Raw genomic sequence first — 26,763 nt, 5'->3', positions numbered from 1 at the left:
GGACTGGACAGTCTGAAGTAGGCTCGGCTGTCTGTCTATTGGCTCGTACTGCATTTTTTATCTTTAAACGTGAACTCTGGAGTTCAAAAATCATCAATGGTTTAAGCTTTTTACCGCGGTCAATCATGTTTAGCATATCGGGGTCCAAAGGTCACGATTGTGCTGACGTTCATTTGCTTTAATATGCAGATTTCGTTTCGCTTTGCTGGTTTCTGTATCCTAATGACACGATGATTTTTGCGGTAAAAAAAGCAATCGTTGCTTGCAATTTGGGTTCTGAAGTTCAGAGTTTTGTTGTCTTTGAAAGGCGCAGTAACGTGTTGCGTCCCTGTTTCTAGAACCCACCTTCAGCAGTGAAGCTTGTCATGGAAGCTGTGTGTATCATGAAGGGGCTTAAGCCTGAGAGAAAGCCCGATCCCTCGGGATCCGGGCGCATGGTGGAAGACTACTGGGGCCCGTCACAAAAGATGCTGGGAGACATGAAGTTCCTGGAGTCGCTGAAAGTTTACGATAAGGATAACATCCCAGCTGCCATTATTAAAAGGATCAGAGAGAAGTAAGTAGTAGAGATGCGCTTTTGTTGTTTCCTCTTGACGAACATTTGAAACTACCTCGATAAGCAAGCAATTGCCATCACTTAGAAGAGAAGGGGAAGATGAATATTACACGAACATGATATCGTGAAAAAACACTGTGCCGAGCCACAAGCGTGGCAGTAGTTAGTAACTAATGTGTTTGTGTGGACTGAACACATAAAATCCTGCTTTAAATGAGGATTTCAGAAGTTCGACATTTGCAGACGTTTTTAAAACTGTGGGACAACTGGATTTTTTCTCTCTTTACATTTCCTCATTACATTTTGCACGTCATATGTTTTCTTTATCGAGATCCTAAGAAAGTGTGACCTCATTCATGAAGGACGGGGAACAATTAACAATTATATGACGAGGTTGAGCAAAATATCGTGATTTGTTAGTGGCGAGCAGATCAATTATTTGCCGAAGTTGATCTGCGAGACACTGACAAATCGCGATATTTTGCGATAACCAAGTTCAATAATTGTTTTATCATTCAATCGCCGAGTTTGGTTTTCATAATTTTGATCAACTTAAGATGTCAAATCACTCTGACAGCTAGGGAAGCGATCTGCCCTTTCACACAAGAGCGTGGTTTCAATTACGCACGAGCAGAATATTATTTGCAGTAAAACACAGTTGGACAGTATTGCGCATGAGCAGACCGTTATTTGTAGGCAGTTTTTGGCAGGTCACGTTGTTTGCTCTCGCCCAATAAAAAGAAAGAAAAAATGCATCAAATGATAATGTGTGTTATTTATCTCATTTAACCCTTTTAACCCAGTATCAACGTGGGTTGTATTCTCCTTACTGTTTTCCATATATTTCGTAAGCTAGTGGTTGGGAGAATTTGTTTTAAGATCAAAACATTTCATCCTTGGTTGTTCTCATGTCTTGCGTGTTTGGTCAAGTAGTGATATTAGAGAATTACTCTGAGTAAACAGCAGAAGTGAACGCGTGACCACGTTCACCCTACATTTGGCGTTCGCTGTTTTCCGTTTCGCTATAAAATTGAGCAGTTTTGCTTTAGAATTATTTTGTTCTATTCTCATATATGTACTTATTTTTTCAAGAAAACATAAACGCGAATCTCACTTTTTCCGTTCGACGCAAATGCGATTCCAAATTTTTCTGTTGTCAGGAGAAATTTTTTGCTGGTCTCTGTTGCTGCTTAAATGACTGAATGTGTTTCAAACAACGTATAAAATTGAAACATTGCAGGAACACATTCCCGTCTACTCCCTCCTTCCCTCTCCGGACAAAACCATCTTTGCAATTATGATCAAGCACAATGGGCACAATCTGTAACCGAATATTAAAACTGTTTTTCTCTTTCTCCAAGATATGTGACGAACCCTGATTTCGATCCCAACAACATTCGCTCAGTGTCTTCAGCCTGTGAGGGTCTGTGCAGATGGGTGCGAGCCATGGAGGTGTACGAGAGAGTGGCCAAGGTATGAATCCAGAGCGTATGCGCTTTCCGTAGAAAATATTTCATTCGTGTAGAAATTCTTTGGAAAGAAGTATTCGCTTCGTAGTTATTAACTGTTGTTTTTTCTCGTTTTACTGGAATGAGCCAGGATTTGTGTACCGTTTTGTGAAATTGTACTATCGGGACCTGACTCGGCAGTCCGATCAAATGACGAGAGGTCACTCCAAAGTAAGCCTGCGAACACGGTGAAAGACTTAAGGAGCTTCTAGGGAACAGTTATCGTAGCTTTCTTCAAGGAGAAGGAGGATATGTTGTCTCAACTATTGCCGTGACTTCTTTGTGTTCCCTTTTCTTCTAAAAAAAAAAAAAACCCTTAGCCGAATCACGTAAAATAGTGAGGGTAGATTGTGGCTTTCGTTTAAGCAGGGAATTCTTTTGTTTCACGAAGGGAATTGGTGCTGATTCTGTTTGTGGTGGTGTTATTCCTTAGGTTGTTGCACCCAAGAAAGAAAAGCTTGCTCAAGCAGAAGCTGAACTTGCAGTGCAAATGGAGAAATTAAACGCCAAACGAGCTCAGCTTAAAGAGGTTGGTTATTGTGTTGCAGAGGCTGCTAATCAATATGACCTTTTTTTGCGTACAGTGCTGACGTGATAACGTTTAGACAAAGAGAATTAGTAAAGTAATAACTTTATTCTTGTGTCAAAGAAGTAGAATCTTAAGCTGATGGAAAGAATCCCTTTAATAATTGGGGACACCTAAGGTAGAATCGTTATTGTTGTTGTTTGAAACAGATCAATAATTCAAGAAACGAGAACAAGGAAGTCGTGCACCATGATGGGTGATACTTTATAAGACACCCTTGTAAAGGTGTTTCTTTGGAGAACCTACTTCAAATGAAACTCGTTACTCAAGTTAATTACATTCTGTAGGATTCTTTTTATTGCCTCGACGGAATGTATCACGCGATCTAAATGTGGCGTCAGATTAACATACACCATTGATAGTTAATTGAAACTCTATTGTGGTTTGTACATGGTCAAGGCCAAAAACGCTAACAAAAACATATGACAAAGAAGTATGTCAAGCTTGATAACCATTGCCTTTTATTGACTATGAATACACGACTGGTTCAAGTCTTACGTCTTATGTTCAAACTTTGAGAATTTGGTAACGAAAACTGATTTAAAAAGTTCGTCGGGATTTAAACAATCGTATGGCAAAATGTTTATTTTCTACATTGCACCTTCTTAATTTAATTGGCGCTCCTTTCCTCTCTAGGTTGTCGATAAACTTCAAGCGTTGAACGATGAATTTGACGCTATGACCACCAAGAAGAAAGAGCTTGAACACAATATCATGATATGTGAACAGAAACTTGACCGAGCAGAAAAACTAATCGGTGGACTGGGTGGAGAAAAAGACCGCTGGACCGAAGCAGCGCGTGTGCTTGGCGACAAATATGACAGGGTCACTGGAGACGTGTTGTTGTCCTCAGGTGTGGTGGCTTATTTGGGCCCCTTCACCGTGGACTTCAGGAACGTAAGTGGAGTTTTCTGTTCCATGAACTCCATACCTCTGGAGACTTTGTAAAAGGAACATCACTAGAAAAAGAAGGACCAAATACTCACACTTTAGGGTCTCATCCAACTGCTTACATCACCTTGTTCACTGTTGCGAACGGTATGACATGGAAGGTGTGCGTTGTAGGTTTCATTTGAATGGTCACATATGAGAAGTTCGTCCACAGAATCAAAAGTTAGAACCACCTTGTATAGCATAATAAACAGCACCACGAGGAGGTGCTGCTCAGTAGCTTTCATTTGAATGGCCACACTTAAGGATTTCATCCACAGACTCAACAGTTAGAACTACCTTGTAAGCATAATAAACAGCACCACAGAGAAATACTGATCAGTAGCTTTCATTTGAATGGTCACACTTCAGGATGTCGTCCAGAGAATCAAAAGTTCAAACTATCCGGTACTGTATCGTAAACAGCACCACAGGAAAGCACTACTCAATAACTTTTATTCCGTGGCTTGTCACATTCTCTTTCTTTCTTTTCTTGAACGTGTGACTTTTACAGAGCAGGCTTGTGTAGAAAAGAAAAGGAAAAAAAGAGAAAAGAAAATATACTTAAGTATCCTCTTCCATTGAGGGGTTTTTCCGGGATAATACAATGAAACAAACCGTTCAGAAACAAACATTACAAATACAACATAACATGATTAGGAATCCCAGCTGACAGGAGGCAGACCTTATGGCTATTTACAAGCGTAGTAGAGGAGTTGAACTCGGGGTACCGAGAAACAACTCCAGCTAGTGGTCAGAGCGGGACTTGAATCTGTGACCTCCGGATTACAAGTTGGGCGCCCTAACCGCTCGGCCACTCTATCTCCTTTATAGAAGAAGACTTCCATGTGACAGATTGTAGCTTCTCTCTCTTTCTCGTCTTGCACAGGATTGCATATCAAGCTGGGTTGAACAGTGTAATGTGAAAAAGATCCCGTGCTCTGAGTCGTTCTCTTTGAACGCGACGCTCGGAAGCCCGGTCAAAATCCGCGCCTGGAACATTGCTGGTCTGCCTGTCGATTCCTTCTCTGTTGACAACGGTATTATTGTGGACAATGCGCGAAGATGGCCTCTCATGATTGATCCGCAAGGTACGTACAACAAAGTGTAGGTTTTGTGAAGATCTTTAGATATTACAACAGTGAATTTCTCCTGATAATAAGTGACAACATTCGAGTTCAGGAAAGTTGGTTGCTTAGGAAATAATTACAATGGCAATACGCTTACATACGCTATTTTCTGAAATGTGCATTAGCGCTTTACAACGATGTAACTTTACAATAATTAAAATTACAACGACAAAAAGAATAAAGATATTATCTGATTACGGTTCATAAAACGTTCGGTTAAAAAGCCATTATTTAACTTTGCGTTTAAATATGTCAATAAAGGAGTATTTCCTAATGTAAATACAATGTGGTTTGAGTGAGAACTGGTTCAAACGAGATTTTATTAAGATGGTCGGTTATCAGACATTCTTTATACAGTGTTTGACTAACAACTGTTTTAGAACGATGGCCCGTATGAAAAGTAGGTAGTCACTTGCAATGAGATTCACCCATTTATAGATAACACAGAAAAACACTTAAAGCAAAGGTATAGCCTTTGTAGCTTACTGTACACCTCGCGCGAGGACGTGACCTCTATGGGCCCGTTTAAACGGTTTCAACATTTGGCTAATATTCGGTCCACAAAAGACGAACGGATATTGGGCAGATGTTGGAAGCGAACGGCTTCAACACTATTCAACATTTTCGAGAACAAAGGTAATGTTGAAGGAAAAATTTAAATCAATTTAAAAATTTGACTCAACACGCTTTCAACAAGCTTTCAACATTTTTTATACTTTCAACAATGTTGACGACCTGTTCTAACGCCCATTTCGTTCAACAAAGTGTTGAACGCAAGTTGAAGAAAATGTTGAAACGCTTTCCATTTGTCACAGAACTCGGCTTGCCAGACTGATTATTGAACGAACTCAAATGCACCATGTTCAAGAACTGGCTTCGGTGTTAGTCCTTCGAAATAGTGCAGACCATTTCCAGAATTTGCATTTTGAAGAATCTTCAGAGCAGTCTATTCCAAATGTGTCGTTCCATTTTCAAACTGAGTGGCCAAGCTGGTCTGTTCTGACAAATAGAGAGTGCCCCTAGTTAAAAATCAGTTAGCCAAATCAATTGATATTGAGATAAAGGTTTTTCTTCAATTTACTTACTTTAAACAGGGTTCGTACGGATCCTGGAAAGTCATTTTCCAGGACTCGGGAAAGTCCTTGAAAAGGGTAGGAGGCCCTGGAAATCTGTAAACTCAAGTAATAAAGTTTTCTTGAAAGACATTGAAGATCGACCAGATGGAAAGAGCCAACAACTTGAAAATAGCTGATGTGCATTTTGGGTCCTGGAAAAAACCTTCTGAGGCCAGGAAAAGTCCTGGAAATTTGTTTCTGAAAAGTGTACGAACCCTGTTTAAAACACAGAGACAACCCGTGGTTGAAATGAGTGAGTGGATGGCTTTTTTTATGCTAATTTTGTCGAAATATCTTCCAGGTCAAGCCAACAAATGGGTAAAGAACATGGAGAAGGAAAACAAACTCTCAGTAGTCAAACTCTCTGACGCCAATTACATTCGCACCTTGGAAAACAGCATCACTGTAAGTGATTTGAACTCACTTGTTTTTAACAACAATTGTTTGATCTTAGTTAATCAAAGGTAATGGTTATGAAGCCTGAAAAAAATTCTTGTTATATGTTTTTTGTTGACATTTTTGGCCTTGGCCGTGCACAAACCATAATATATTTTGAAGTGTATGGGAGCTACTGACCAATAGGATCGTATTCAACTGTAGTGTGAACGTTAAAATAAAGAATTGTGCACGGCCGTGGCCCTTCCGACATAAATTTCAGCACCGTTGTTTGTCATTGCAAGGTTTTATGACCAGTCTCTCAGTTAACTAAGAAATGATGAGCTGAACACGTTCTTGCAGGCGTCACGTTAACGACATAATTAACGAGAAAGAAGGGAAAATCAAAGAATTATTTGTTTCCGAAATCCTTGTTGACCTAACGGAATCTGGAAGGAAGTTTTCAAATCTCAGTTGATATTTTCTCATGAACCATTTAACATTTCGTGAAATGTTTAAAATTAAATATTAATTTAAAGTGAAAAATGTGTAGGTTTGTCAGTCCTTATTTCTCCACTAACGTTTAAACTTGTGGCCATAGGGTACTAAGGTGTGACGTCACAAATGTTTGAAGTTTTGAAATTATGGAATATATTAAGATGTTTGCAAAGAGCATGATGAAAAATGCCTACTTGCCAAAAATCAGCATCTTATTGCAATTTGGGGGTGAGATATTAGACAGTGATATTACACCATTGGAGCATAACAGAGCTAATATCTCACTCCCAGATTGCAATGAGATGCCGATTTTTGGCAAGGAGGCATTTTTCATCATACTCTTTCAAAATATCTCAACAAATCCCATAATTTCAAAAATTAAGTTTTTGTGACGTCATCACTTTACTGTACTTTATTATGTGCGATTTTTCGAGAAGAGCGATCCTTGTTAAAAGGGATCGTTTCTAATCAAACTGCGAATGTGATTTATGTTGTTAGTTTGGTACACCTGTGCTGATGGAAAATGTTGGAGAGGAACTGGACCCTATTCTGGAACCTCTTCTCCTGAAGCAGACTTTCAAACAAGGCGGCGTCGAGGTACGTAATTTGACTTGAGTGATTTATTTACAGCGGGCTACTCGAATCGGCTCGTACGATCTCCCATTTCCTTGTTAGGGCTAACGTTCAGTGGGAAGTTCGTGGGTTCACTTTAGAACTTTAACATACACTGCAGAGTTAATTCACTGATCCATCAGTACGTATTTAAACAAGTAAGTGCAGTGCGTAGTAAAGTACTAAGTTCTTCCAACTAAATACTGTGCGAAATATGTGAAGAACATTCCGGAGGATATGCGGCATGTTGAATTGGGACTGAAGGGATTAATGTCCCTGCAAGCGAGGAAATATTGTTTGTTAAATGTTTTCGTTTGTGCCTTCACGAAGCATTTTTTGATTCCGAGACTAGACATGTTTCAGATTCTTTCCAGAAACATTTTGTTTCCGTAAAAAACGTTTCCTCGTTTGCGCACTCAAGAATCGTCATTGGTAGACAACGTTTGGTTGTTAGCGGCACCTTTACAACCAGCTTTTAAAAGCCTAAACATATCATGGGCTCCTGTTCATACAGTCGGTTTGTTCTCTGAAAGTCCTATTGAGAGTTTTATTGTAATGTTTTCGTAACCTATGCACTCATTCACCTGTTCGTATCGTCAACAGTATCTCAAGCTTGGCGAGAACAGCATCGAATACTCACGGGACTTCCGGTTTTACATCACAACGCGCCTGCGCAACCCTCACTACCTACCAGAAATTTCAGTGAAGGTGACGTTAGTGAACTTCATGATCACTCCCCTGGGGCTTGAGGATCAGCTGCTTGGGATTGTGGCTGCCAAGGAAAAACCTGAACTGGAGGAAAAGAAAAACCAGCTCATTCTGGAAAGCGCGGCTAATAAAAAACAGGTTGGTTGAAGGAACATTTGAAAAGAAGGTGGATTTTCTTTTCTAGTGACTTTAAGGTAAAATCCACGTTTTTCAGCGACTATTTTGCTCCCTTTGGTACAAAGGGTAACTTTTCATAATAGTAATTTGCTTTTGCTTTTTCGCAGCTGAAGGAAATTGAAGACAAGATTTTAGAAGTATTGTCATCTTCCGAGGTATATTTTCACACATTTATAATAATGTCATTATTTTTAACTTAAGTCCAACAAAATGAATAGATTAGTGTGTGCATTTATTGCAAAGACTTGGCGTTTCTTTGCCGTTCGCCATAAGGACGGTGCCTCCTAAAAGAAGGGAATTTTTGCGCAGTTTATGACTGTGCGGAAAAAGCAGATCTTAGCAAGGGAAGTTGAAATTCAAAAAGAAAATTGAGGGGGGAGGGAGACTACGCATTTTTCAGAGATAATTAAGCAGCAATAATTCTGAAAAATGCGCGGTTACCCCCTGTTTTCTTTTTTTTTTTTTTTTTTTAAATTTTGATTTCAATAACCCCTGCTAAGTTCTTCTCTTCCTGCAAGATGAAGCACCGTCATTAAAGTAAGTAATCGTGGTGGATAGTTAGAACCAAGGGATACATTGAACAGTGAGACTCTCACGCTAATTACACGCGTGTTCCAGAGAGCAGCCTTTCTTTTTCAAGTGTTTGCCCCATATTTTTTGATACTTTACTTTGCTGTTTTTTTAACTTTTATATTTTTTTGTTAGGGAAATATCTTGGAGGATGAAACGGCAATCAAGATTTTGTCATCATCCAAAGTTCTCTCAGAAGAAATCTCCGCAAAGCAGGTAAATTAGTGAATTTCGTTTTGAATTAACTGTGACAGTTAAGTAATATTTAAAACACGAGCAGCAGTGTTAACAACGTTTCAAAGCAGCCAGTGAATTTATACGTGTTCCTCATCTTTCAATTATCACATCCGTCAAACCTCGATAAAGTCATCACGTCACGTGTCTTCAAAGTTGATGTTGTCAGAAGGAAGAAGCAATAAAGTTAACGTTGAAGTTGAAAATAATTTTTCTATCATACTCTTTTTGTGGAAAGAACTTGTTTTCTTTAGAACAGGGCTGTGAAGATATAAGAGAGATTTAGAATCGCGTTAACAGCAAACGGCAAATGTGAGATTCGCGTTTATGTTTTCTTGAAAAATGACTACGTAGATGAGGAAAGTAATTGTAAATCTCTTTGTTGGGACCTAGAAAAATTGCTCGGGACCCCGATTTTGTTTCACATGAGAGCTATCCCTGGTTTAGGCACCCTAATATATTGTATTCTGTAGCGCGTGCTGCTCGCATCATGCAAAAAATCGTGTGCCCTACGATTGGCGTAGGTTTTTAAAAACGTTTCAAATCTTACGGCGTTTGCCTTGTTGTGCGCGACAATCGTAAACAAATTGTAGGTTTGATTTAAGTGAAACGATTCGTGTCGTAGGTTTGTGGTCAGTATGTTGCATACAAAAGAGGTGTACCGTCTAAATCTTAAAAATCTTTAGAACGCGCGCAAATCATGACGTCAGTCCTTCCATGCGCGTGCTGTGCGAAATTTTCCTTTATGACGTCAAAATGTTTTGCTCGTCAAAGTTTTTACTGAACGGTTAGGTGAAGCAAACGCTTCAAAAAAATGCACAACCACGCTGCAGTTTAAAAGATAAATGAAAATAGTTTCTTTTAACGGCATACTGGACCTAAACCGTTATATGCAAATCTTGAAGTTGATCGGATTTGAAAGTGATCTGTTAGGAGATATTCAAGGATTTAATTCTGCTATCTCCCAGTACATGTTTTCTAAGGTGCCCTAAACGAGCCCTTGTTGTGCTAAACAAGTGAGATGTTTAATACAGTTGTTTATTTGCTTGTAGGAAATCGCCACGGCAACAGAGAAGGAAATCGACGAGACTCGAAATGGCTACAAACCTGTTGCGACGCACTCGTCAATCCTGTTCTTTTGCATCTCGGATCTGGCCAACATTGAACCCATGTACCAATACTCATTAACATGGTTTATAAACTTGTACCTTCAGGTAACAACTCCATTTACTACTCACTTTATCTTTGTGTTTTATTGCCATTCGTGGCGTGGTCTAGTGGTCAGGGCTTGGCGTTGTAATCCGGAGGTCCCGGATTCAAGTCCCGCTTTGATCAATTGGATTTGTTTCACTGTAGCTCCGTTTTCAAATTCAAGGCCATGCTACGAAAATAGCCAACTGGTTTGCCTCCCACCAGTTGGGATTTTTAACAAATGTTATGTTCAGTTTCTATATTTATTTCACTGATTTTTAGTGCCCCCATTAGCACTACAGTGCTAAATACTTCGACACTTAAATAAAAATTTATTTATAAAAGTGGAATTTGATAAATTTTGCAAATTTTAATTTTGGAAAACGAACAACACCACATGAAAGAACTGCACGATATTCAAAGATTTAACACTTCAAGATTTAATTCTCGGACTCAACACTTAGGACTACTTTGTACAGCGCAGATAAAAGATTAAAAAAAACTTGAACACTATGATAAACGTGGCTGCAGGAAAGTAGAGTTCGGTACATCATTTTATCATTTTAAGACCAATTGTAACACATGACATATGCTTTGTTTCTAGAAAAAAGTTATTTTATGATATAGTACCAATATATGTCTTACCCTGATTGGTTGTCTGTGTGTGCATTACAATAACTAAGCCTCGCATGTCGGGATTGAACTTAATAATTCAATGGTATTTTGGCGCAGTTTATGACTATGTGGGAAAAGCAGATCTTAGCAAGGACTATTAAAATTAAAAAAAAAATAGTGATAAACACGCATTTTTCAGATATAATTAAGCTTCAATTTGGAATTGAAATGCTATTCATTGTTCTGTATTTTAAAGCCTTTTAGAATGCTTAATTATCTCTGAAAAAATCTTATCACTGAAAAATGGGTGGTTACCCCTAATTTTCAATAACCCTTGCCAAGATCTGTTTTTCCCGCATAGTCATAAACCGTGCCAAAATAGAGTTCCAAACATTAAGAACTGAGACAAAATTAGAAGGATTTGTATGGAGTCATCAGGGCATAACGGAACTAATATCTCGCCCCCAAATTGCAATAAGATGCTGATTTTTGGCATGTAGGCATTTTTTATCGGCTCTTTCCGAATATGCTAACAAATCCCATAATTTCAAAAATTCAACTATTTGTGACGTCACACTTTTATGACTCTATACGCACCGTCGTAAACTGCGTTTGTTCTTTGTCTTTGGTAGTCCATTAGTAACAGCCGTGCTTCTTCAGACCTGGAGGAAAGAATAGAGAGTTTGAACGAGCATTTCACGCAGAGCGTGTACTCCAACGTGTGCCGCTCACTGTTTGAGAAGGACAAGCTGCTCTTCTCTATTACTCTGACAATCGGCATTCTGAAGGGAAAGTAAGTTCCACTAAAAATAGCCCTTGTTTAAAGTGTATCAAATGTATTTAGAGTGCTTAGACGTGGTTGTTCAGAGCGCCAGCATAGGCTAACCCAGATTAACATAAATCTACTAGTGTCCTATCACGAATGTTGCTCTCTTATTGGCTACACTACTCACTATCTATTCTGTTGTAGATAGTGAGTAGAGTGAGTAGCCTAACAGTGTGCGGTTGTCAACAAAATGGCGGCCGCTTCTTCGCGTTTTCGAGGTGTCTGTGAAGAGGATTTGTTGTTAGGTTTTGAATGACCAGTAGATTTACACTAAAACAATTAGATTATTCGCTCTCGATTTCTATGCGTGAGTGTTGGTTCGGGCTTCGCCCTCATTAACTATGACGCGATAGAAATGTCAAGCTCATAATCTAATTGTTAAGTAGAGTGAATCTGATAAATTACCAATCAATAAAGATTTTTCCACAGTTGTTTTGCCCTTTAGTGTTGATTTAGGCTTTTCTGTTTACCTTTAGGTTAAAAATAACCTATAAGAATGCTTTCAGCGGTCAAGGTTAAATCGTAGATTAACGTTTAACGGTTTTCGAACAGCTGGCTTAGGACGACTGTTGAGGCTCAGGTGAAACTGACCAGCCAACCAGCTGCAATGAATTAACTATGTACGGACACAGTAGATAACGTCAATTTACAGTGTAGGACGATTTTCCCTGGCCTTCTCAGGCCAATTGCTGTTATATGAGCGGAGCAGTAATCTTTCACTTTAGCCCTGACTAAATAACTTTTTTTTATATATAATACAATTTTTATTTTGTAAAACACTTGCACGACTTAGCTTGCATGATGAGGCTTATTATACAATTGTTTTCCTTACATTTACAATACTTACAAGCCAATATAATATTAACATTTTGATGTAAGACTATGTTAGAAACCATTTAGTTAGATTAATTACAATAAATTACAGTACTTTACGTTACATCCTACAGAGTACATGTACCTTTTTCACAACAGTTCTACCAAACATTGCACTACTAATAGAGACAAAACTAAAAGAAGCACCACTAACAGATACACTATTACTACTTAACTGACTAAATAACTTAGGGTGTAATCTGAAAACGGACTTGTATCTACTGCTTGGACCTAAGAAATAGGAGTCGTCTGTTATCAACAAGAGATGGTCTAAATTTCAATAAATTGGTGTTTAGCAGTGATCCATGTTGATCTTTGTTTGTTCTGGTAACCTCTAAAACCCAGTGCCTTTATCATTCCAGGAATAAAGTCGATGATCAAGTCTGGAGGTTTCTTTTAACCGGCGGCGTGGCTCTGGATAACCCGTTCCCAAACCCCTGCTCGGAGTGGTTAAGCGAGAAATCCTGGTCTGAGATTGTGAGAGCGTCTGATTTACCCAACTTAAAGGGACTAAAAGACAGTAAGTATCGTCGGCCTGTCGGGTAACGAACTGCGTATCGTGTGAAGTTTACTGAAAACTTTGTGGTCAACGTTTTTCTTGTTTTTGCGTTGTAACTACACTCGATACTTAATCTTGCCGTTTGCTGTTAACGCGATTCTAAATCTCTCTTATGTTCATATTCTCGTCGCTCCTCTCCATACATTTTTTGTATGGAGAATCTACAACAACAACAACAACAACTTTATTGTCACATTTCCTTTTAAGATAGTATTAATACATATATGAATATTTAGTTAATTTAAAGTTTTAAAAACATTAATACGGATAACTAAACATAAATATCTAATGTGGAAACGCCTAGCGCCTAAGTAAACCATATAGTTTTCTAAGTTAGACACTAATCTTGTAAAGAATCATTTTAAATGTAAATCTGCATCAAGTCATTTAATCTCCAGTGATCATGTCCTTTATTCTCCTAACCTAAAGATGCTTGATCAGTAGTGATATTGTAACGAGAAATTAGATGCTGATCACAATTGGGTGTAAAGTGTTAATTGTTGCACGAGCGAACTTAACAGTTACCATCTTTCTTGTACAACATCTTCATAGTTTGTTTTTATTTGTGTGTTTAATCGTAAACCAGGTTTCCCAGATCCAGGGTGGAAAGCCTTCTATGACTCGGCGACTCCTAACGCAGAAAGAATGCCTGATCCCTGGGATGCAGTGTCAGGTCTAGATCGGTGAGTGGAAACTCTGTACCCCGTGAAACCGACTGCAGTAACTCTATTATTGTGTCACAAAAGGAATGTAGCTGAGGGGAGAAGTCCCCTCTACTAATAGTGGACACCTAACTAAATAGCCTATTTTAACTCTAGCTAAAAAAGAAAGAACTACAATATATTGAAATTTACATCGTAAACCATATTAAAATATTAAAAATTTCATACATCAATTGTAAAACTCATGTAAACGACAGTCATTCTCGGCATAGGTTGCAGCCTCGACAATTACTGACATTTGCAGCTAGGGCATTGCAGCTACTGACATTTGCAGCTAGCTTTGCAACTGACAAAGCACAAAGGTTAACATTTTAAACAAAAAACACGTGGATCTTTTTTAAACTTTGACCGCGATAACCCTCGTACTTGTAAGACAGAATGTCTGAAATGTGACAGTTGCTGTAGCCTTGCCCGCCTTGTATCATGTTGTGAGTAGTATTTGTTTGTTCTGCCAGTCAACTATACACGTGTCTTATAGGGTTTTTTTTTTGGTTTTTTTTTTTGTTTTGTTTTGTTTTGTTTTTTGCATTTATTCACCGTAGTCTCCTGTTCATATCCGTGACCACACTTTTAAACGCAACTGGTCAGCCTCCTGCCTTTTCTGGCCAAGTAACGATATTAGCGACGTCTTTGGTATCTTACCTGACGCGGAAGAATCGCATTCTTTTCTTTCTCTGTATTTAATTGTATTCCTCCTTTTTCAGGTTGGTTGTCCTGCGGTGTCTCAGGCCCGATAAGATCGTTCCTGCTGTTCAGGTAGTCTGTTTATAACATTTTAAAATATATGATAGATGAATTTTTCAGTAAGTGACACAGGCATACTCGGGAAAAGAAAATCCGAGTTCTCCCAACAGAAGTCGAACCTCTAGTTCGGATGTTCTGCCACTGAGTTACAGGAGACTCGTGGGAGCTTGGCCGTTAAATGAGGTTCACGTGACAAACATCTTGCAAACTGCCAGGATTTTGTTTTATTCAGCAGCGCATCTTTCAGTAACGGAATGCAAGTGTGATTCCTGTCTTTCTCGTATTACCCATTCATTCGACAGCACGGGAAAGTACATAACTGTCTTTTACTACCTTAACGGAAAAATCATATTCACTTATGACTTGTATTGTTCACACATTCGTGTAACGGGTTTCACGAATTCTGAATTCCACCGCGTAAGTACACCCGTTGTTGTCATGTTTTGCTTGAAACGAAAATAACTGTCGTTTTTATTTCCAGGATTTCATCGTGGAGAACATGGGTCGCTCGTACATTGAGCCTCCAACATTCAACCTGCAGTTGAGTTATAATGATTCCCATTGTTGCGCACCGCTGATATTTGTGCTGTCGCCTGGTGCCGATCCTATGGCTGGACTGCTCAAGTTTGCTAGTGACAAAGGATTTGGTGGAAGCAGGATTCAGACGATTTCACTCGGCCAGGGACAGGTAAACAAGCGAATACTATTGACTTTTGTGGTGCATTCTTTTATCGTGACAGATTACAAAAGTGACATATTGGCGGGTTGTGATAGTTACAACGCTTGTAATGTGATGGTAGTGATCGGAAGCTATAACTGTACGTTTTAAGTGAATGAACTTTATCTGAAAAACTCACACAATGTCAAATGAATTGAATTTTTCCGGCACCTCATTTCTTGACTTTTAAGAACGATACTTTGTGGTATTAACTCTGACTCTGAAAGGCGATTTTTGGAATGTTTTCTGTGTCCTGAGGAAACACCACTCTCTTTATGGAATGAATAACTGCAAGTGACAACGGTAATTAGATCGATGTTGTTTTTCCCCGCAACACAGTTTAACATGTCAAAGTCAATCTAATTCTTCACGCGTTTGTAATTTACACAGTGCCTTTAGTGATTTTGCACAGTTCCTGTAAATATTTTTGTTTGTAAATCTTTTGAGTAATTCCATCTTTTTGTAATTCATCTCACCAGCACGTCCCAACGATAAGTAATGCTATCCCAAACAGCTGTTTGCACATGTACTTATGGCGTACCATTTTTCGTGTTTTTTTTCCCAGGGTCCCATAGCAGCCCGCATGATTGAGCAGGCGTTAAAGAAAGGCACGTGGGTTGTGCTACAGAACTGTCACTTGGCAACCAGCTGGATGTCAAAACTGGAAAAAATATGCGAAGACGTTATTGTTCCAGAGAACACTCACAAGGACTTCAGGTTATGGCTGACAAGTTATCCTTCACCAGACTTCCCTGTCTCCATCTTGCAAAATGGTGAGTCTTTTCGTCTAAATGGAATTTAAAAACTGGCGTCTAATTTCATTTATTAACCTTTAAACAGACTGTTCAACTGGAAAGTACTGCTCAGTAGCTTTCATTTGAATGGTTACACTTAGGGATTTAATTCACAGACGCAACAGTTAGAACCACCGCGTACAGCATCATAAACAGCACCACAGGAAAGTAATGTTCAGTAGCTTTCATTTGAATGGTCACACTTTAGGATTTAATTCACAGACTCAAAAGTTAGAACCACCGCGTACAGCGTAATAAACAGCATCACAGGAAAGTAATGCTCAGTAGCTTTCATTTGAATGGTCACACTTAAGGAGTTAATTCACATACTCAAACGTTAGAACCACCGCGTACAGCGTAATAAACAGCATCACAGGAAAGTAATGCTCAGTAGCTTCCATTTGAATGGTCACACTGTAGAATTTCATCCACTGGTTTTAACGCTTACTATAAAATAAACAAGGAAGTACTGCTTAATAGATTTCTTTTGAATGTTACATTTTAGGATTTCATCTATAGATTCAAATTTAGAACAACAGTGCATTACTCTGGTTTGACGGCTCTAGACGGAAAAGTTATTGTATTCCTGTTCTCTCGAGCACAGCTCCTTAGCAGCTTTTCAAGAGCTGCTAAGTTCCTTGGCCCCGAGGTCAACAGCTGCTGTTGTTTAAGAACTAGGGGCATTGTTTCTGTTGTTCGCTGTATTATTTTCTCCAAGGATGTCAAGGCGATAGTGGGAAAGCTGCTACACGGTGCCTCTAGCACTCAACAGAAACAGAAAGTTGTTAGAGATAGCGGAACGTCAAGAAATTTAAAAGTATGTTTTCGTCAGAGGCTCAAGAAAGCCTCTGTTTGAGGTAGTGGGCGGTTACTCCAACTCATTGTTGACGATGAAAATTTTACGTTTTTACTGAATTGTTTCTTGTTCGATAGGAGTGAAGATGACCAACGAGCCACCTAAAGGCCTCCGTTCAAACTTGTTACGCTCATACCTAAACGATCCCATCTCAGACACAGAATTCTTTACTGCCTGTAACAAGGTGAGATAATAGAGAGATTTAGCGTCGCGTTTACGTAAAACGGCAAAAGTCACCTTGCCGTTTCACGTTTCACGTAGCTTGAACCTTTTGACTTTAGCTGGAATTTTGCGAGTTTCGATGAAGCTGTTTTGCGACTCACTGTGGTGAGTTCATGAAGAAAAGTGCGGTAAGCAGTGAGTTATGAAGGATTTTTAAACATGAAACTTAATTTGCCCCAGTATGACTTGCCGGAAAAATTATTGGGGTACTTGTTTTCAACAATTAACTACTTATGTGTGTAAGAAAAAAGGAAGAAATACTTACGTAGTTCTCACGTAGACGGCAGACTCAAAATAGCCTGTTTTCACGTAGAAACGGCAACCGGCAAACGCGAAAAATGGCGGTAAAATCGTGGTCACGTGGTCATTTTTGCCGTTCGCGTATCACGTATACGCAACGCTAAATATCTCTAATGGCTTTTTAGTGTAGACGTTTAGATGCAGTGACCGGCACCTCGGCCATCATTTCCATTTTCTTAAACTCAAGCTAGTCGTTCTTTTTATTTCCCAGGGGTTCAGTTTTACATTTGTTAACCTCTGCAATTACAACTCATTCTCATCTTTCTCAAACGAACCAGTGCAAAGTTGTTTCACTCTGAGTCTCAGCAGAGACCAACACAATCCACGTTTGAATCGACTGGAGTGATTTTCCCTCGCTTTCCTCCCGGGAGCGAAGGGAGGGGGATACTCAGTGGATGTTTGGATAATGGTGTACCCTTACCCTATACCACAACACGTTCAGCCATATTTTACCACCCTATGCTAGACCAGACAACAGAACTCCCTACCCTTTCCTAGACTTTTTTCCTAGAATTCTGTTCCCAGTGACCTATTCCAGAGTAATATTTTTTTCAATGATACCCTACTCAAGACCAAAACTCTCTGATACCCTAAACCACTTAACCACTAAACCACCTGAAATGCATACCCTTCACTGCGGCACATACCTTTATAGCACATCTATGGGAATACCTCCAGTGACAGGTATTCTCGCGCCTGATGCTTCTTGCACGTGTACTCGCGCTTCCCCTCATGCAGTGTCATGGAAATGGCTCCCAGAATGGGTCGTGCCGAAGAAGAGCCTTAAGATAAGTTTGGTTTGACGAGGATAGTTTGTGAGAAGCTTACGAAAACACCTTTGATTATCAGCGAAAATGAAACTGGTTCCGAGTTAGGGTAATAATTAGAGATATGACCTCTTTTAAGTCATTATTTCTTCTTTTCCTATTTCTTCAAAGTGCAAAACCTCTCAATCGTGCTCCGACCCCAAGCGCGCGGGGTATTTTCCCTCCCGCGAAAAAAATTTCTAAACTAGAGTTGTAGACAAGTGTAAACTATACACTCACTTAACTGATAATTTCTTTTTCTCTCAACTTTCCGTTTCAGCCTGCAGCTTGGGAGAAGCTGTTATTTGGTCTTTGCTTCTTCCACGCCCTGGTGCAAGAAAGAAGGAAGTTTGGTCCTCTTGGATGGAACATTCCTTATGAGTTCAATGAGTCAGATCTCAGAATCAGCATGAGGCAACTTCAGGCAAGCTTTACTAACCCTTAAAACCCCAATATCAAAGCACGTATTCCTCTCAGTTCTCTGTACATTTTTGTAATGGTACTTTATAAGAGAATTTGTTTAATGATCATTTCGTGGAGTGAACATTTTTAATTATTTCGTTTTCTTGAGATGCTGGACTTGTACACATTTTACTTTTTAATGTTTTTAGTTTTTTTTTTTTATTCAAGACGTATTGTTATTTTAATCTTATTATTATATTTAGATCTTAATACTCTTTTATCTTTGCAAATTTTCATTACTCACTTGATTTTTGCTATCACCTGGTGGTGGTTTTTTGCTTTTGTGACGTGGTGCCCTGTCTATATATAGATCATCATCATCGTCGTCGTCGTAATCATCGTCATCATCATCATTGTTATTCTCCATTCTCATGACCTGACTTCGATGCCGGTCACATTAACACTTTTCTTCCTATTTACACCAACATTTTCCTCTCCAGCGATTTTCCTCCCCGTCTCCATTTTGTAACCGGTATGTCTTGTTTTCATTCATGTAGATGTTTTTGAATGATTATGACGAGGTGCCTATGGATGCCCTGACGTATCTGATTGGTCAGTGTAACTACGGTGGTCGCGTCACCGATGATAAGGATCGCCGTCTGTTGGTTTGCCTTCTGTCCATCTTTATATGTGAAGACATTATAAGCAGTGAAAACCACAAGTAAGTTACGTAACCTGTAAATGCTCATCAAGAACGACATCAAGTATGCCGTTCCGTTGCCCCGTTGAAGGCGGGGGGAGGGGGGTGGTTGGGAATTTTTTTCACCCTGAATATTTTCTTTCCGTTACTTTCTTTTTTAAGCTTACGTTTTTCTCTTGAACAAAAGCTTTGTAGGAATTTTTTGGTATTTGCCTACCCACCTCCCCCTCTTCCTCCCCGTGAAAAATATATTGGTCTTTCCCTCAGAATGCTTGCAGTCGTTTCTCCAACAGATTCCTTTAGCATTGACCGCACACACGAACTGTGGAAATATCGCTATTATTCAAGTGTTCGACCTTTTAAACCTAGACAAATCCGCAAGCACATACCCCGATATCGGGGAAAACCGTCCTACAGTCCTGCACAAATTGAAGATTCACAAACTGTCAGACAAGATAGTCTTAAATCCGTCGTGATTTACGCATATGAAGTGAATGCAAGACGGGTTTTCCTCTAAGACTTGTTGTCAGTCTGATTTTTCCGTATAAACAACGGCAATTAACTTTGGGATGACAATTTTGTTTACTTAATCCATCCGTTTATACTACACCAGCGTCCTGCTTAACTTAAAAACCTAGGTTATCTAAACAAACTCTACAAGGGCTAAGACACTTTTCCCTTTCTAACATTAGTTAGAGAAAAGACCCTTCGTACATTCCCACAACTGTAAACTTTCACCTGTAAATTTTTCTTTAAAAACTTAACTGTGATTCAGGACTAAATCAAGAGTGTGGGGATAAGGGATAAGACGTTTTTAAATCTGTAATATTAATTAAAGAAATGGCTCTTCGCACACTTCCACATTTTTAACCTTTTCACGTGTCAATTTTTCTTTTAAAAGTAAACATGTTGTTCAGGACTAACCAACAGCGTATGGCTCCTTTTCTGTAGGTTCTCGGACAGTGGTACTTATTACGCGCCTGTCAAGGGAGATTACGAGTCTTACGTGGACTACATCCGGGACCTGCCTCTCATCCCCCACCCCGAAGTGTTTGGTCTTCATGAGAATGCTGATATTACAAAGGACCAAAAGGAAACGCAAGAGGTGGGTGTCTTGACATCTGTAATCATGAAATGTACATTCACTTGGCTACAACGGCAGGACACTCGTCACTGTCGTTTTGGTGGCAAATAGGCCATTTCTGAGTTGCTGTGAATCTCATTATGAAAGCGAGGCTAAGTGCAAAAGCTTTTCGTTCGAAAATTAGTTTTGTTGGCATGTGAATGAAAACTAATTTTCATAATAGCAACTTTGTACTTAGCCTCGCTTTCGTAATGAGGTTCACAGCAACTCGGAACTGGCCTATTATGTAGCTGTATTCAGGCATGATAATTTCTCGTCCTCCTATTTCCGCCGCTCCCTCGAGTCCGGTTTTAACAGCGGCTGGTAATCGAGCGTAGGTCTAGCTAGCATCTTTTGATACAAAAAGTAGATATTGTGGAACCGAGGCATTTCCGCGGTAACATCACAAGCTGTATGAGAATTAAACGATTATAAAATCGACGCTGTTAAAAGAGTTTCAATCGACGTTTCGGCAATGCTGCCTTCTTCAGGGTACAAAACTATCTTCTAGTTTTGTACCCTGAAGAAGGTAGCGTTGCCGAAACGTCGATTGAAACTCTTTTACAGCGTCGATTTTATAATCTTTAAATTCCCATTAATTTACTACGCTGTGCAGTATTTCAATCTAACAACACAAGCTGTGCCGAACATAAAGTTTTGATTTTGGAATTGCACGGTTTTGTAATTCTCCTCAAATGTCCTCATGTCGATTTTGCGCACTATCAGTCAGAAACGGCTGAGGGAGACTTTCGCTGCGTTTTTGCTTCTTGTTCTAATGTTGTGCTCGTTGTTGTTGCTGCTGTTGATGTTTTATGCTGATTTATTTTGAATGGCACAAGCTTCCTCAGCGTACACTAAGAATGGGGAAAAATCTTTAAGTATAGTGAACTATGGGAAAAAATTAAATGAAGATAATTGACCTTCAAATGTGTAGGATCTCAAAAGAGCCTAAAACGCTGCATAATCATTATTATAAAAAACTGAATCATTGTATAATGCAATTCGAGGGATCTGATTGGCTCAGCGGCCATGGTTAATGAGCTATTATACCATGGCCGTGAAATGGCGACCATTAAATTTTTTGCTAGTTACTCTTGCACAGCGAAATCAATAAGATCTAGCAATATTTCTTGATTGTTTTTAATAAAACAATTATTCCACTTCCGCTTGTTGGATATGAGATGATTTAAATCATATCCAACGCGCGCTCGTTGAATAATTGTTAAAAGTCCAATGTCAACATATACATATTCTCCTCACTTCTCTCAATAAATTTTATATGCCAGTGTTAGTTGGGAGAATTTGTTTAAACCTCAAGACAGTCTTGATGATAATTAACACTTAATTATTCCATGAAGGCCGTTAGATACAAGATGATAGATAGTCAACTCGGCGCCTCGTTGGTTGTTATCATCTCGTATCCAACAAGCGCGAGTGGAATAAATATTTTACTGAAAACAACCATGGTAAATCGCTAAATCTTGCTGATTTTTCCTCCCTTGCGGCGTACTCTTACCATATTTGTGAGGCATATTTATTCATACACCATGGCCACTAAAGCAATCAAAACTCTGGAACTGGGTTATCCAATGAGTCAATTTTTAGTAATAGACCATTTTCGAGTTGCTCTGAACCTCATTATGAAAACGAGGCTACGTGCAAAGTTTTTGTTATGAAAATTAGTTTTCATTCATATGCAAACAAAACTAATTTTCATATGAAAAGTTTTGCACTTAGCCTCGCTTTCATAATGAGGTTCAAAGCAACTCGGAAATGGCCTATTACCTTTATTCTCCTGACCTGTGTGCTTGACTAAGTAGGAATATAGTAAGGAGTAATTAGGTGCTGGTTATTTTTGGTTTAAAGCATTAAACCGTTTTTTGTCTCTTTTCTCCACCCTAGCTGTTTGACAGCATCTTGTTAACCCTGCCACGCCAGACAGGCGGAGGAGGCAAATCTTCAGCTGAGGTGATCGATGAACTATCAGCGGACATCCTGTCTAAGTTCCCTCCTCCGTTTGACATTGAGATGGTGATGAACAAGTACCCTGTGGTTTATGAAGAGTCCATGAACACTGTGCTTAGGCAGGAGCTAATCAGGTTTAACCGGCTTACCACCGTGGTTCGAAGCACGCTGCAGAACCTACAGAAGGCCATAAAGGTAATGACTTTCGCTCGTCAATTTGCTTGGGAAGGTTGGCCACATTTTAGCTTGCTTTCGCTTCCCTGACCTTTCCCCCCTGTTTCAGTAATAGATTTCAAGTGAACTAGCCCGCTAGCCATGCAACAGTGAAGCTTAGGAGTGCCTCAACTTTATTACAAATTGTATTTCAAAAATTTTCGCAACGGCATAAGTTCCATAAATTACTGCGAGGATCTATCTTTCTTCTATTTCATCTTTCACTCGCAGTTCAAATATATGTTTCATATATTGCGATTCATTGACTCATTTTTTGTTGCGTTACAGGGTCTGGTTGTGATGTCAAGTGATCTTGAGGATGTGTTTAACAACATGTTGGTGGGCAAGGTCCCAGCTGTGTGGGCCGCCAAGTCCTACCCCTCCCTAAAACCACTTGGAAGCTATGTTTCTGATCTCTTAGAAAGGTAAACAATCAAGAATGATGGGCATTAACGTGAAAAGTACACTGCATAGATAACGTCATCTGAGCAACGCTAGTGTTGATTATTTTATTGTTCGCAGATTAACGTTCTTCCAAGACTGGATCGATCACGGCAAACCAAACGTGTTCTGGGTGTCGGGATTTTATTTCACCCAGTCATTCTTAACAGGTGAGTTCCCGCGCTTCTCACTAGTGTTCCGGTGCTTCGATTTTCCTTCCTCCACGAAAACCAACATTTCCGAAATTCTAATTCATTTAGGATGTAAACGGCATGCATGAAGCCCACCTTCGACTGATGGGAAACCGTGGTACTTTACCATAACGCTTGTGCATAGGTCTAAATACCTCGTTTATGTAATTACAGTATAAGTCTACAAGAAGCGTCGAGTTATCCCTTGGCAAGAAGTAATGACAAGCCCACAGACGGAATGCTAAAAGCCTGGCTCAATCGACACATCTGACCAGCGGTTTAATTCTCTTTTGTAGGCGCACGTCAGAACTTTGCTCGCAAGTACACCATTCCTATTGATCACGTGGGCTTCCAGTTTGATATAATGAACAGTGAGAGAGAAATGGATTCTCAGCCTGAAGATGGCGTCTATGTATACGTAAGTGCCATAGTTTTGCATTGAAGGCTTTCGTTTTTTTTTTTTTTTTGTTTTGTTTTTTTAATGTTTCGAGCCCTCTGGTCTCCGTGGCTCTCTGTTATCGTCATACAGATTTATCATTAGTCCGAGCACAATCCATCCATGAAAGACCACAAATTTGTTAGTCATCGATTACTCATCGATTACCGGTAATAATCGATTAACTAATATTGATTGTGATCGTTTGGTTTCATTGATTTAAACACCGTACGGAAAAAAAGGCGACTGGTACAGTTTCCCATAATTCTTAGCGCATTGTGGGAAAATGTACAGCCACCATCTTTTTCTGTAAGGTGTATAAATCAATGAAACCAAACATCGATGAAAATCGATGAATAATCGATGACTGACAAATTTGTTGGTTTTTGATTGATTAGCAAGCACTCGATCATCCATACTGAACTGTTATCGACTAATATTGATTGTCATGGGACACTAATCTCGTCAAGATCCAAGCGGTCCAGAACTTCGCAGCTCGGATTATCTGTGGTACCAGAAAATTTGACCATGTTACTCTGCTGCTAAAAGAACTGCATTGGCTCCCTGTTAAATCACAGCTATATATCCGTCACGCCGTGCTTGCTTTCAAGTGTATGACTGGCTCCGCTCCCACTTACCTCATCAAAGTTTCTAACACGTGGTGATGTAAGCGGTCGCACGACTAGAAGCTCTCAACTTTTGCAAATCCCCCTATTTAAATCTAGATCTAGACAAAGGATATTCTATTGCCGTATAGTAAGTCTGTGGAACGGTTTGGACGATTCCTTTAAACTCTGCAACTCTGTTCTTATTTTTAAGCGTAAACTTCGAGCCAACTTATTCGCCGCTTTCCTTTCTAGTCTGTCTTAGCTTTTACATAGAGTTTTTATCTTGTTATTTTTAACGACCATTCTTTAGCTTAATTTTTACTTTTCTTATATAAATCGTTGCTTCATTGTAACTTTTAGATTTACTATCGTTTTGACGTATAATCTTGTAAATTAATTATTATTGTCACTGAAAAGCCATTTTCAGGGAGTGTCATTAAAGTTTGTATTGTATTGTGTCGTATCGTATCGTATCGTATTGTATTTTAACTGTCGATTGTCGTCACCTCGCATGAAATCCATGAAAATCTTGTTATGGTATCTATTGATCGTTACACTATCAATCTCATTCCTGTCAACGGTGGTGATGACCACGAAACCGGAGATAAGCGCCCGCCCGTGGCTACCATTGATACTTATTTACTTGTATTTCTCTGCAGGGTCTGTTTTTGGAAGGAGCACGCTGGGACAGAGAACAAATGGTGGTATCTGAATCGCTTCCCAAGGTTCTCTTTGACACTCTTCCGGTGGTATCCTTTCATAAATAATGAGTTCAGCTGTTACAAGTTAAATCATGACAAGCTTTTACTTCTACAATTCTAACAGCGAGGATAGACTGGCTAACTCACGAACAAATGAACGAACCGACTGACCCAACAACATTACATAACCGAAAGAACGAAAAACGAGAGACCACAAAACAATCCTTTTTTCGAGTGCCATTCTGCACTACTAGTTGCCTACAATTACCTGTAAATTAATTTTTACTTTAAAGTTATATTACCATCAGTAACTTATGGTCTCGTTCCGTTCTCGTTCTCGATCTTTTCTATTCCTTATCCCCTCCCTCGCCTCCCCCTTCCCCACTCCGGATAGGATGCACGTTACTCCACCTGTTCCTCGTAGTTATTTTATGGTTTTTGTTTTAGTTTTTTATTATCCCTTTTTCTGTGGGAGGAGTGTTCTTTTGTGACGTTTTTTGATCGGTTTGTTCGTTTTGCTCATTACTGAGTCCATATTCCTTAACCAGTTTATTTCAGATGTGGATCATTCCCGGTGAAAAATCCACCTTCAAACCCAAACCTACGTATGCCAGCCCAGTGTACAAGACAAGCGCCCGTCGAGGAACTCTATCGACAACTGGTCATTCTACGAACTTTGTTATGTACGTTGATCTGCCATCCAACAAACCCGAGAGGCACTGGGTCAACAGGGGCGTGGCTCTGCTCTGTCAATTAGATGACTAATGATGTGTGAATAATCACGTGCCGTGCGCTTGAGTGGCGTTTTTCTTATTTATTTCGATTTTATCTCTCTTACTTTTTTTTCTTTCGAATGCAAAATGTCTAAATAATCTCCGCAAGCTTTTTCGTTCGCCTATTTAACAATGGTAACTTATTGAAATTGCAGATTTACTGTTGTTAAATTTACCTTGTATGGTTTATCAACTCGCTCGCGGTTAGTATGCGTAATTTATCGCAGTTTCTGGTTAAAACAGTGGACTGGTTTGCTTGTAAAGAATTGGTGTCCTTGCTACGAGTGAAAGGACGTATTTATTTTGGAAAAAAAAGTTGTTGTAGAGCAACGATGGTGTAGTCCCAAACGTGTACATAAACGGATGTATTTTTGCAGTGTGAATTTAAATTCAAAGAGTGAACTAAACTCCAGGTCTATTTTTGTATTCACAGTGTGAACGAAACACCGAGTATAAAATAAAGAGATGTGGCAAAGAAAAACTCCGACTGTTCATTATTTAGTCCAAAGTAAATTTTGTAGCATTAAATAAAATTATTTGTAAACTTAAATGCTTTTTGTCGAACTGGAACCGAGAAATCTTCGGGAGCCATTCGGAGCAGATTCGAAGCCTCTTGGCAAACGGTCGGGAAGTAGTAAAACCTCCGAAGTCTTTCCGTCCACCGTTTTCGGAACACAGTGTTCCAGATAAGAAAGAAGTCTCAGATCTAAATCTTGAGAAAGATGGCTCCTAACCAGACACAATGACTGGTTTGGAGAGAACCACACCTATATGTTGAGCTTATATTGACCCCTCAAAATTCTGTATTGGCTCGCTGACGATGAAAGTTGCCTGGAATACTGGAAACACGGTTTCACATTTCAAAATAACGGCCTTGCCAGCAAACAAGCAAACTAGCGATTCAAGTTCAAGTTCAGGCAAGTTACATTTCACTTCTCTCTACAGAAAGGAAGTCGGAGGAAAGCAACGTCAGTTATTTTTAGTC

At 39.4% G+C, this 26,763-nt stretch overlaps 1 protein-coding gene across 1 annotated transcript in view; it reads left to right on the top strand.

Moving 5' to 3' along the window:
* The window catches only part of LOC146462365 (dynein axonemal heavy chain 3-like), a 90,528-nt gene extending 64,200 nt beyond the window's left edge, over positions 1–26,328 (top strand). Inside the window, exons 61-87 of the mRNA XM_085085703.1 lie at positions 339–556; positions 1,918–2,029; positions 2,498–2,593; positions 3,287–3,547; positions 4,470–4,671; positions 6,127–6,230; positions 7,197–7,295; positions 7,914–8,156; positions 8,303–8,350; positions 8,901–8,981; positions 10,052–10,213; positions 11,438–11,598; positions 12,867–13,024; positions 13,650–13,746; positions 14,490–14,541; positions 15,011–15,217; positions 15,813–16,020; positions 16,975–17,081; positions 18,506–18,649; positions 19,185–19,348; positions 20,279–20,432; positions 22,353–22,610; positions 22,917–23,053; positions 23,151–23,239; positions 23,557–23,678; positions 24,964–25,053; positions 25,564–26,328. Coding sequence (XP_084941829.1) covers positions 339–556; positions 1,918–2,029; positions 2,498–2,593; positions 3,287–3,547; positions 4,470–4,671; positions 6,127–6,230; positions 7,197–7,295; positions 7,914–8,156; positions 8,303–8,350; positions 8,901–8,981; positions 10,052–10,213; positions 11,438–11,598; positions 12,867–13,024; positions 13,650–13,746; positions 14,490–14,541; positions 15,011–15,217; positions 15,813–16,020; positions 16,975–17,081; positions 18,506–18,649; positions 19,185–19,348; positions 20,279–20,432; positions 22,353–22,610; positions 22,917–23,053; positions 23,151–23,239; positions 23,557–23,678; positions 24,964–25,053; positions 25,564–25,770 — 3,981 coding nt within the window. The 3' untranslated portion in view covers positions 25,771–26,328. The remainder of the gene's footprint in view (positions 1–338; positions 557–1,917; positions 2,030–2,497; positions 2,594–3,286; positions 3,548–4,469; positions 4,672–6,126; positions 6,231–7,196; positions 7,296–7,913; positions 8,157–8,302; positions 8,351–8,900; positions 8,982–10,051; positions 10,214–11,437; positions 11,599–12,866; positions 13,025–13,649; positions 13,747–14,489; positions 14,542–15,010; positions 15,218–15,812; positions 16,021–16,974; positions 17,082–18,505; positions 18,650–19,184; positions 19,349–20,278; positions 20,433–22,352; positions 22,611–22,916; positions 23,054–23,150; positions 23,240–23,556; positions 23,679–24,963; positions 25,054–25,563) is intronic.
* Positions 26,329–26,763: the final 435 nt, after the last annotated feature.

The sequence above is a fragment of the Pavona decussata genome, unplaced genomic scaffold (assembly GCF_977016875.1).
Source record: "Pavona decussata unplaced genomic scaffold, jaPavDecu1.1 SCAFFOLD_189, whole genome shotgun sequence".
Classification (NCBI taxonomy): Eukaryota; Metazoa; Cnidaria; class Anthozoa; order Scleractinia; family Agariciidae; genus Pavona; species Pavona decussata.
This window is presented reverse-complemented; position numbering and strand designations above follow the sequence as displayed.